We start from the raw sequence: 11,858 nt of genomic DNA, 5'->3' as shown, positions 1-11,858 counted from the left end.
CTAATAATAAATTTCAGTCTTGCATGAATGCAGCAATGTTTTTTCACATTGACTTCCCAGAATTCATAGCTAGATGAGGTCACATGCAAATTTCAAAGGTCAAACTAGATCAAAGGTCAGTAGGAGAACCAAATATGATGTGAGGTCAGAAAGACATCAGAAACAATGACGGGACGATGAAACTTTTTTTTTTTTTGAGACGCCACAGGGACATGCTAGGCAAACGATGGGCTAACGGGCATGGAGATGTCTAGGGAAAAAACAAGGAAGAGGAAAAAAAGTTACATAGAATCTATGCAGCACAAACAAAATCACTTTTATGGGTGCAGGAGAAAACTAATGCAAATCTTTTATCAGTAGAGTCTATGAGCCGTTCACATAATTTGCATTAACTTACAATACTTGTCAACAAGAGCACAATGGAACCCCAAAAGAATCCATCTGAAAGGAGTCAGAGAGAATGGATTCCTCTTTGGGGAGACAAGAGAGGAAAGAACCAGTTTCTACAAATGTAACAGAAAGGTACGGGGAGGGGGGGAAAAAGGGTCAGACAACTGAACTTTAAACTAGGTAATGGAAACTACGAACAAAATAACCAGACAAATACAAACAAGAGGATAAAAGCATGAACTGTAAAGGGTGTAGGGTTCAACAGTGAAAAAGCGCCCATTCTTGGCACAATTACTCTAGAGACTACTTCAAAGGATCTAGCTAGCATAGAGAGCTGCTCTTTAGGTATCCAATAAGTTAACAATAGGCAATAAATAACTTCCATTATTTCTGAGGCAGTAAAAATTTTGTATAAAAATAGAAATGCTTTTTACAAATAAAATTTACAGGCCTGTGGCTTTCTTTTTTTATTATTATTAAATTTATCTCTCAAGAAACATCAAGTATTGTCACTCATTTTATTTTATTTTTTTATTTTAAACCCTGTAGCTTTAGAAACAGATCTCTAAATCTTTTTTACATTAATCCTTTCCAAAAAAACAAGAACTTAAAAAAAAGTGAAATATAAAGACGACCAGTGTAAAATCAGACTAATATATAACAATACGTTGATTCGAACCGAAAAAAAAAAAAAATCTTCTCAAAAAACAAGTTGATGTAGTGGAAAGACTTGCTTCAATTTTTGTTGCAAAATAAGTGCTTCAACTGGCATGAGGCCATTTTGTTTAACCTATAAACTGCTGGTGCCACCCTGGTAAAATATGATCCATCCACAGAAAACAACTTTTATTGTGTGCTAATGGCACCAGGGTTCACAGAGTTAAATTGCACATTTTTTTTTTTGTGTGTGTGTGTGTGTGTGTGTGTTGCTTTGAATTTCAAGACGTTTATTTATTTTTTTTTTTAAAAGGAGATAAATTATGCTGCAAAACAAAATACAGTAACACAACTCAGTAATTACTTGGCAAGGAAATGGGAGCCAAGTGTAATAAGGACAAGTGGGGAAATGGAAGTGGTAACTGTAAAAATAACTGTCTCTTGTGAAGGTTGGCTCTATGTTCTTTCTTAACCCCCCTGCAGAGGACAGGTTTGCTCATGGGACTTACCCTAAGAAAGCTAAAATAAGAGCAGTAAGCATCTGGGGTTAAGATCAGTAAGGTTTGCTGTCATTTTTGGAGCGTTTCAGCTGAACCTTCAAGCGTTTCATGCCAATCTGAAAGCCGTTCATAGCCTGGATAGCAGCTTGTGCAGAGACTGGATTGTCATAGCTAACAAAACCTACGAGACACAGAACGGAGGCGGGAGAGAAAGGGAACTACAGGTTAGAACAAATGTCAGAAGGCGTTTTGTTAGGATTTTACTGTTACTGTTTATTTGACACATTTAGCTCACTTTCAATTAGTTCTTTGATCACACTTCGTATCCCATTTCCTCTCCCGTTACCTTTGCCTCCCCCTTTACCTTCATAATATTTCTTTACTAGCTGGGATGCAGTTGGCCGGTTTTGGTGCAATGCAGCTTCCAACCTGTTATTTATCTACCTACCTTAGAGACTGAAGATATTTATTACAGTGACACTTTTCAGTGTAATATCTACATTCCTCCCAGTCTATTAGGAAGTACTATTAGGCCAGTCTGCAGATGTGAAGCTGAAACAGAAAGCCCAGTCACAGAAACAACCCCCAAACTTAGATGCCTATAGGCATTTGCACACCTGAATGTGAGTTCACGTGCACGGGTCCTGCGTGCTGTGAAACACTGTTCTCCTTGGGCTTAGCCTAGGACAGTTGCAATATTAGTATTTTGTATTTTTACAGCTCCTTCCAGCTCAAGATCTCAAGGTACAGTAAATGTTAATTAATTCAGCCTCTTGGTCCCCAAAGGGGTATGCGAGCATCAAAATTAAGCAGTATCGTAAAGACAACGGCAGGGCTTGACCAGAACCCCAGATCTTCTGCTCCTCAATTGCAAGCACTAACTAGGGGGATAATGCTTGCTCGGGTAATTCAGAATGGCTGGCCTGGCTCGCTTTCTTTTCCCCGGGAGACTAAAAATGCTCTGTTCATAATGGACTCAAATCTCCCTGATTCTGGAAGCTCAAAATTCATTTTCATATCTGGGCCTCCCACTTGTAATTGCAAAGCTCGCGTAACTGCTGCTCTGCCTCAGCTCTGGCTAATTACTACTGTACTCAGCCTGCTATTATGCATCTCCTTTGAAATGCTCCCTCTTCTTTCCACTTGAATTTGCCTTAACACATATCCCTTCACTCTGTTAAAGCCCTTTGTTTTCGGTCCTAACACACAGGCTTCTCAGCACCTCTCTTCTACCAGCTTTCTTCATCTGTGCTTAGTGCATGCATGCTTTTCTGATTCATAACCTCTTCTTACCAGCATTTTAACTTGCTCTTTTATGGCTCTTGCTTACCTTGCACTGCTGCCCTCTTCCATCTTCAGTGTCAGAATGATACACTTTCCCCATTGTAAAGAAAAAACCCCCTCTTATCAAGTCATCTGGTCCTTGTCCAGCTGCTCTCCTTCATAGACCATCCCTATGGTTTCACCTTAAATCAACTTCACCAAACTATTTAACTTAAGACTCTTCTCTGACAATTCAGGCTAACTTCTGCTCCTTCCACTCAAAACCACCTCTCACTTAAATCTCTGCAGACCTTCTCCTGGCCAAAGCCAATATGCTCTATTCATGTTGTTTAGTGGTTGATTATTTGCTACCTCCTTAAGGGACAATAAATATTCCACCATACCTTCCTTGGTTTTAGTAACTCTTGTCACTTCCTCACTTTCTCCACTACATCATTTCCTCTTAATATTACTGCCATATTCTGAGGAGCTTCATCACTCTCGTCCTTTCTTCCTTTCCCCTGTTTTCTTCTAGGAGATCTTATCTGTTAACACGACTCCAACCACTGTCTTAGCACTGCACTCCTGTGTCTACTTCTGTCAGCTCCCAGATCTCAGCCTTGATCTCTAGGATTGCCTCAGGGATAGAAAAGAGATCTACCATGAGCTGGAAGGCGGCTGTAGCACCTTCCAGGCAGGTGCTCCACAACTGACATGTAGCTACTCTTACCTACCCTTGACAATTCAACTTTTTCCTCTAGAGCTTTCCTGACCTTCACGTTGTTCTCTTCAGTGCATTCAGAACAGTCTTCTGCTATGAACTCATCACCTTAGCTCCTTTTCTTCTTAGCTAGTTTTAGCCTCCTGAAAGTTAAGCAACTGATCTAAACTAGTCACTTAGATGGCATCTATGAATGGTGAATGAAGAGAAGCAAGCACACCCAGAGGTGGCTTTTCCACCCACAATTCATGTCACAGATTTAGACACCTCCACTAATGACAGAACAATTAGCTCAGGCTACGCTTACCTTCCAGGGGGGTGAACCAAGTCACCTCATTCTATGTCTCATTATTAGCTTCCTTGACTCAGCCACAAATTCAAACATACAACCTCTGCACTGCATCAGTGGCATCAGTCTTTATCATTCAGTTGTTATTCTGATTCACAATTTGTCTCTTTACACAGAATGCTATATCTACATTAGCCTGTTACACTTTCATCTTCTCCCTTATCGAGAGCCTTCATTTATAAAGTTTACAGAGGAATCTAGCATTCTCTCCCTTTATTTATCTTTTTCTGATTGCACCCATTCATCATTTTTTGTCTGAATTTTAAACCTCAGGTTACATGAGGATGGGCTGACATTTTTTATCAATTTTCAAAGACCCTGTTGTGACAAATCTGATTTCTGTTTTAAATCTCTAGATATCTCTATAATCAGGATAAATATTTTTAATCATTTGAGCAGCAATTTTGCTATGAGGCAGACTGCATTTATGCACTGATGTCACTGGGTGCCCGCTCCCCTGCCTTACTTTTACATCTGCTATTTCTGTTATTCTAAGGTTTGTGAAAGGCAAGAGATAAGCTTGAAGAGTGAAACCCTTTGTCTGCTGAATCAACTAGAGTTCATGAGAACTCATGGAAGAGCACGTCCAGGTGTAAACAGACTGTCCTATCATTCTCATCACCATTTAATCTTTTGAGCATTCACTTGAGGTGGACAAGAAAGCAAATAATGCCAAAGTCCATTTTCTGCAAAGAAAATTAATTTTTCATTTTGAGAAGCAGTGTTACATAAAAGTTCATCACTGTATGTCACTATGCTGCGACTCACTCAGAATACACCTTCCCTTCCCAATTCTGCCAGTGGACAGCCTTGGACAATCTTTTCACCTTTCTGGTGTTCAACCTGTCCTCATCTGTAATTTGACTTCCTCCTCCCTTAGGCAGGAGATTGGAAACTCCAGAGTAGGAAGCACCAACAAAACATCATTACCATTATTATTACAAGGGAAAAAAAGACCAAAGCAAACAAACAAAAAAACCAAATCCAAACTGTACCAAGAGCAATGACCATTAATGATACAGGAGAGAAATGGGTTCTTCAGATGCACTGTTGTCCTATTGATGTAGTTTTTGGGTGGGAGGACAGAGAAAAAATGAAGCTTTTTAAAACACAAATATGGGACCAAACCAACAAATAGACGATTCTTACTAATAAAGCTGAGGAGGTACATACAGAGTATGCTAGTATGTTAAACTAGCAGGATTAATTCTGGCTTTGCCTGTGATTAGCAGCATCACCAAGTAGTCACCTACTGAATCAGAAAATCTCAACTTCCTCTGCCACTGCAGTACTTTTTGTTTTTAAAGCAGACCTCTCTCACTGCTGGCAGAATATCTGGGGAGGAAGAATGAGAAATTGAAATGTTAGTGAAAGCTGACTAATGCAACAAAGACAGAGGACTCCTCCATCCTTTGGGTGTTGACCTCTCCATTTTCCCCCAAATACGATAACCTCAGTGCATCACTCTAAGTTAGGTAATTGTGTCCCATAAATCCAGACAAATGTGTAAGTAGGTAATCAAAGAGTAAAAGGAAACTCACAAAAATCAAGTGTGGGAAGTGAGCTGATAAATTGAGCTGCCTGCTCAAACTAATCTACATCCATTCAGCAGTCACCACAATTGCTGCATTTCGATTAATGTAGCTTGATTTGACATTTCATCAAGATTCCTGGAGACCTCAACAACGATTTTGTCACCCCAACATACTAACTGAGCTGGCTCCAGATCAATAGGGAGTCCATTTCAATTCCACTTTTCAAATTTGGTACAGCCTCAGGGACTGTTTTAACCCATTGCAGAAACATGGTCGATTATATCAGTACAGATATGAACAATGTTTTGTAAAGCTTAAAGAGGTGAATGCTTCAAAAATGAACTGAGACTATGGAAAAATGCAGAAAGAATGTTACACCCTTTCTCTGAACCTAATTAACTTTCCAAACATACTAAGGGCTCGCCTTCAGGTGAAAACCACTCGGACTGTGCCAAGGCTTGAATTCCAGTGCAGTAGGTATTTCTAGGTAACTTGAATTCTCCTCATATTTGGGTACTGTCTGTTTAGATAAATTCAAGCCCTTTCAAAATGGGTTAAAGCCCAGTACCTGTGGGGCCCGTGAATGGCCCTGTTGGAGACAAATCCTCAGACAGGCACGTTTTAACAAAACCTAGATTTAAAAAATAGTAATGATATGCAAGCTAAGAAACATGTATTATGGTTAATGGGGACACTTCAAATGGGGGCACTTCAGAACTAAGGGATGGTGCTGAGCAAAGGGCAACACTTGGTACAAAGGAGTTTTGGAAACTAGGGGGTTGTCTGGACTGGCTACTCTTTTGGCATACGCACAGTTGCGTTCCTTTACTCTGGGAAAGAATTGTCGCTTTTATGGAAGCTCCAATATTTTAGGTCCAACCTTATAAAAACTTATCATTCAGAGCTTCCTTCCTCCTCCTAGACCCTCCTCATGCCTTGCATAAGACCACAATTATTAGAGCAATGATCTAACAGATTGCCACACGCTTACATTCTGTACTCCACTCCACCAAAGCACTGAGCTGGTGCATCTATGCTATTCAAAAGACATCAGCCCACTTAATCAACCCTAGAACTTGCTTCACACCAACATATCATCTTCTCCTCTGATCTAATTTTCTGGCAGCTCAAAGTGTTCTCTGGGAAACTTGACACTGATCTCGTGAGGCTCCCTTCATCCCTGCCCTAAGGTAAGGGGAGATGCTTCCTTCCATAACACACTGGAGCCTGCCTGCAACAGCTGGAGCTGCATATCTAGACATCAACTGTCTGTAAAGCGTTCTGAACTACATGTACACACCATTCAATCACTAATTGCAAAATCTTGTACTTAATTCAGAAGAAAGAAATTCCTGTAATGTAGAAGTAATGGGTTAAAGATAGAGCGTTTTTAAGTGGCTCGGCTATACAATAGAGAATAATTAGGTATCCGTAATAACGCAGTTTAATAGTATACTAAATGACATTCCCCCACATAGGGTGTAATTAGTTTCATGTACTTGACACATTCATGCGAGATGTCAGACTGGAAGATTATTATTGTTTTTTCATACCCAATTTTTAGTTAGAACTAGTTTGTCTGTGCATCTCTGCGCTCGTTTGAGGATTAGCAGTCCATTATTTTTGGAATGAGATTCCAGTATGACATTTCTCACATTGCTGTTAATTTTCTTTCCTGGCCCCTTTTCAGTAACAGTGCATGTGGTTTTTACTATTCGATTTATTAAATTTGACATACCAAAGCACTTGCTCAGATTGGTCTGTTTGTCAATGAAGACTTTAGCAGAGATAACATTTCCAAAAGGCATGAACATCTGCAGAATGTCCTGGTCTCCAAACTCCTGGGGGAGGTGGTAAATAAAGAGGTTTGCCCCTTCTGGACCTTTAGGAAAACAAACAGAAAAAAAGTATGAAAACAGCTATTACAAGTGCTATATTTAATCTATTTTTCCGTAATACTTACTGAAGGTGATGGTCAGAAAGCATTTCACTTTCCAGCTTTGAAGGAACAAAAGCAAGTGGATCATCAAAGGAATAGAGCTGAAATGCAGCTCTTTAGAGCATCCTATCTTTAAAAGTGTTTACTTGATAACTCTACTACAGAAGAAGTTAAACTGCAGCCTCTTTCTTCAATTTATATGAGTGTCTTTCAGTATAATTCAGGTTAGGAAAACAGGTACACAATGCATTAGTCTCTCACAATACCCCAAGAACTGCACAAGGAGTCCTCCGCTGCCTCAAACACCTGCATGGGTTTGTCGGTTTAATTCTAGTTGTGGGGACTTAAGGAAATACTGAGCTGAGCTCAGATTTGAGTATCACAGATGTAAACTCAAAGGGCAGGAAGCTGGTGGAGATGGGAATGAAAAGAATAAGACAAAGCAAACCTTGTGACTTGGATATGAGGGAAGTCAGAGACAGAAAGATACTCAGAATTAAATTTGTACTGACTCATTTCAAAATGACACCTTTTTTAAAAAATACAAATTCCCCATAGAAAGCTCTGTCTCCTGGAAGAAACTTTGTAAAGTAAGTCTTTTTAAAAAGTTCAAAATAAAGCAGCTGGGTTGAAATTAAAGTGGCTGTAGACAATGTAGAGTTTGCAAAGAAAGGTGCAAACTCAAACGTGCTTTGAATATTTTTCTTACAGCCAAAATTTGAGATACACATTATTAGTGCTGCTGGTTTAAACACTCATCCTAGAACTAATAGGTTATTTTTTTCCCTAGCTCAATTTCTCCTTTACAATAACATACTGGAAAGGAGCAATGGATGCCTGGAAGGACATGATGTATGATGGAGCCAGACCATGTCACCTTCCCATGCAGACACCAGGAGCATAAGCGGTACGCAAAGGGAACAAACATTTCTGGTATATACACAGCAGGAGCAACCTGTTTCAGTATTCCCTTACTTAATGGAACCTAAGTATGCCTGAGATGTGATGTCTTTGGTTTTCTGGAGAGGAAGAGGAAAGCGCACATCAGACTTATGGAGTACTTTCCGCAACAGAGTCACATTCTTCCATACAGAAGAACTAGGCTGGCTGCTACCTCTCAGCCCGAAGGAAAAGGTTTCAATGTTTGCCCAAAAGGAGGGGATAAATGGATCAGAAAAAAAATGTTTTTAAAAAGAAAAAAAATTTTTGGGGGTGAAAAAAAAAAAGGAAAAAATTGGCCATCTGGAACTTATTTCTTCTTACAGCAAATAAACTACCCTATCAGAAAATAGTATTTCTTAAAATAGGAAGAAAAAACTTATTAAACAATAGTTTAGAGCATATGCATGAGGCAGTTCACTGTGCTTCAGCATTTAATATTTTATAGCATTTTTCTCTGGCACTTGTTTATCCTCAGCCACTCTAAACTCTTCACCATTCCATCAGAAATCATGTTAAGAGACAAAATGCAGTTGTCAGTATTCAATGACGGAATTTACTCACTTTAACTTAACCCCTTACTAACAGAAACAAGACACATAACAAAAATTACTGTATTTGAAAAGGGACGCTGCCAATTCATAATAATAAAAAGTAAGCCTACACTCGATATGAAAGTTCATAAATAGAAAAAAATTAAAATAGTTAGAAAAAAGTCAAACTGTCCTCCAATATGTATCTAACAATGGCAACAAATAAACAATTTCTTTCTGGTGTCAAATAGTCTGTTGTCACTGACCAAAGTGAGCGAGATGAAAGATAAATGCAGAGAACATGAAAAAATGAGGGGAAAAAAAAAAATTTTAAAAAAATTGATTTTAAATAATCCAAGCTGTTAGCAGTAAATGAAGTAAAGAATTCAGAGAAAATATACATTTTAACTCCAGTGTTGCTCTACAACAGCCAGCTGGGGGAATGCCAAATTTGTCTTCCTCAGAAACACTTCCCATAACAGTACAAGATACTATTTTAAAAGGGGATAAAAAAATTTCTCTTGAGGATATTATACTAGGTTTATTTCCAAAGCTTAGCCCTGGCAAGAACAGTAGTGACAACATAGATGCAATCTTAGAAAGCACGCAATATTTTCCTGTCCTTCTAGAATTAGCTGGAAATTAGGATGAGAGAAAGCAATGAAAACAGAAACAAACCCCCAAAATGCCTGGGAAGTGTGCAGGGGAATGGAAGAGGGGAAAAGGGTAACCTCATTTTCCTAAACATCTTGTAATTAGTATTCATTTATTCTTAGCAGTAACTTCCTGAGGTTTATTTGCTGTTGGCAGGAGGAGAGGGGGCAATCATTCACTTAGCTGCTTCCCCGCAAGACCCACAATTAAGCAAAGAACCACTCAAAGCGAAAACGGATCTTGTCATTAACTCAAAACCTTAAACCTAATCAGATTAACTCCATTATCACAGAAAATGGAAACCAAAAGAGAGAACGGCCCCCATAAAGGGATGATTTTTGCTACCGGTGCCTTTTTACACGGCCGCTGGTAAATGCTTTTGTGTAAGGAAGGATGGTCAGGAAAGTGTAACTTGAAGGGCAGATGGGTAGAAATGAATTACATCAGAGGTTAAAGAAAGTAACAATACCAAACAGGAGAAAATGGAAAAAAATCAAAGACCAGGCTACTCGAGGTCCTTCCTTAGGGCTCTGTGAAGCTGTCGTTTGCCGTACGTGGCTTGCTCGGCGTGGGGCTCGCTCGGCCGGCGGCGGGTGCTTACCTTCCTTCTGGCTGCCCGCGGCGCTCTGCTGCTGCAGCAAGCTCTGACTGTACAACGTCGGCAGCGCGGCGGCCGCGTACTGCTGGATTCCTGAGTAGGCCTGGGTGAGCGCGTCCATCGTGCCGGCCGTACCGTTCGTCAAGCCTGTTGCGCCGAGTCCTCCGTTCAGGGCCGCCATACCTGAGAGCATTTGAGCAACTTTACAAAAAACCCAACAATAGAGAAAAGAAATTGCACTTGTTCATTAGTGCTTTCCGAAAGTCGTTGGTATTATATGACACTGACAATGACGGCAGTGCATGCAGCTTGGCACTTCACCAAATGGCACTGAAAACAGAGAAGCACGACTTTGGCGTCAGGACCACTTTAGCACAAGGGTTGCACAGTCAGACGGACTCGCATGCAGCCTGCTACTGGCAAGTACGACAGCTCGGCGCTCCTGAGAGCCTCCCTGCCCGCCCCCCGTCACCCACGCGTCTGAGGCTGGGCGCGTGGGACCTATTGGACCCGCGTCCTTGCGAGCTGGCCACTGGGAAAAAGCAGTCTGCGAGGAAGCCCGCTCTTTCTGACCAGCGCCTTTAGCGACAGGCCACGACCACACCATATCAGAAGTGCTTTGCTTATACAGAGAACCCTGATTAACAGCATCTTGAAACGACCCCCTGTCCAACGATGGGCTTCGCCCCTTAGGTTTGTGGTCGGAAGATGGACTGCGATGCTCTGCGGTTCCACCCTCCTCCTCCTCCAGTGACTCCAGAAGAGACCAACAGCAGCACACCCAGAGTGACTACAACTGCTTCATCCAGAGCAGGCATCTTCCATGAAGAAACAAAAGCATCTGGTTCTAGCATTGTCTTTCTTCTCACTGGAAGCGGGGTTGCTTAATTTTTTTTTTTTTTTTCTTTAAAGTGATTCTACGTCCTGATAAATAACAGATTAATTTAACTGGGATGACTGCCAGAGAGGAAATCTGGATTGCTAGCTGTGCGGAAAATGGCATCCCTCATCTGTACAAACAGCACGGTCTGCAAAAGAAGTTTTACTACTCTGACTCGATGGTGTACAAACTCCTGGGCTACAGCCTCTCTCTGTTGCTTCTATTCCTCATCATGGCTCCAAAACGAGCCATGTTGAAGTTAACAGTGTTAACGCTTCCCCCCCCCCCCACCCCGAAATTCTAGAAAAAGTGAATTTTCTGTTAGAGCTACAGCCTCTTTGGCAGTTGAAGGCGTGGCAGAGTTCGGAGCCCTGCTCACCACCCACACCTCCGACTTGTGTCAACCGGAGCAGTAAGTGCTCATCAGGACTGAGAGTTAGGCCATGCTTTCTGCACACCTAGCTATCCCGTGCTCCCCAGCTTTTAGGCGAACAGCTCACAAACAACAACTTTAAAGGGCTTAATCAGGCCCCTTGAGGTACATTACATCAGTCACCAGAAAAATGGGGCACCCCGAACCATCAGCGACCGTTTCTTAGATTTTGACGGTGTAGTGCTTCAGCTGGTAAAACGATGGGTGACGAGGTGACTGGTGGAGCCATATTAAGACCCAAAAGCTAGGAACACTGAAGAGAAAGAGAGGGCTTAACTTCAGAGCAATAATAAGAGGTTATATGTAAATTGGAGAAAAGTGAGGAAATTAAACAGAGGACACTTTATAGCGAATTAACAATGAAATCTATTAGACTGGGAAACAGTCTTCAAGGGAAGTGGCATAAACCTTATCACACGAGTAATTTAGAGATAGAAAGAATACTGCAGGGAATTATCCTGCATTGA

At 40.9% G+C, this 11,858-nt stretch overlaps 1 protein-coding gene across 1 annotated transcript in view; it reads right to left on the bottom strand.

Moving 5' to 3' along the window:
• Positions 1-220: 220 nt before the first annotated feature.
• Positions 221-11,858, bottom strand: part of CELF2 (CUGBP Elav-like family member 2) — a 242,289-nt gene continuing 230,651 nt past the window's right edge. The window contains exons 11-14 of the mRNA XM_075709724.1: positions 10,082-10,279; positions 7,154-7,297; positions 1,557-1,728; positions 221-250 (exon numbers count right to left, since the gene is read on the bottom strand). Of these exons, the coding sequence (XP_075565839.1) occupies positions 1,601-1,728; positions 7,154-7,297; positions 10,082-10,279 (470 nt within the window). The 3' untranslated portion in view covers positions 221-250; positions 1,557-1,600. The remainder of the gene's footprint in view (positions 251-1,556; positions 1,729-7,153; positions 7,298-10,081; positions 10,280-11,858) is intronic.

This window comes from Pelecanus crispus, chromosome 1, assembly GCF_030463565.1.
Source record: "Pelecanus crispus isolate bPelCri1 chromosome 1, bPelCri1.pri, whole genome shotgun sequence".
Lineage (NCBI taxonomy): Eukaryota > Metazoa > Chordata > Aves > Pelecaniformes > Pelecanidae > Pelecanus > Pelecanus crispus.
Note: the sequence above shows the minus strand (reverse complement) of the source record. Positions and strands in the feature narration are given on the sequence as shown.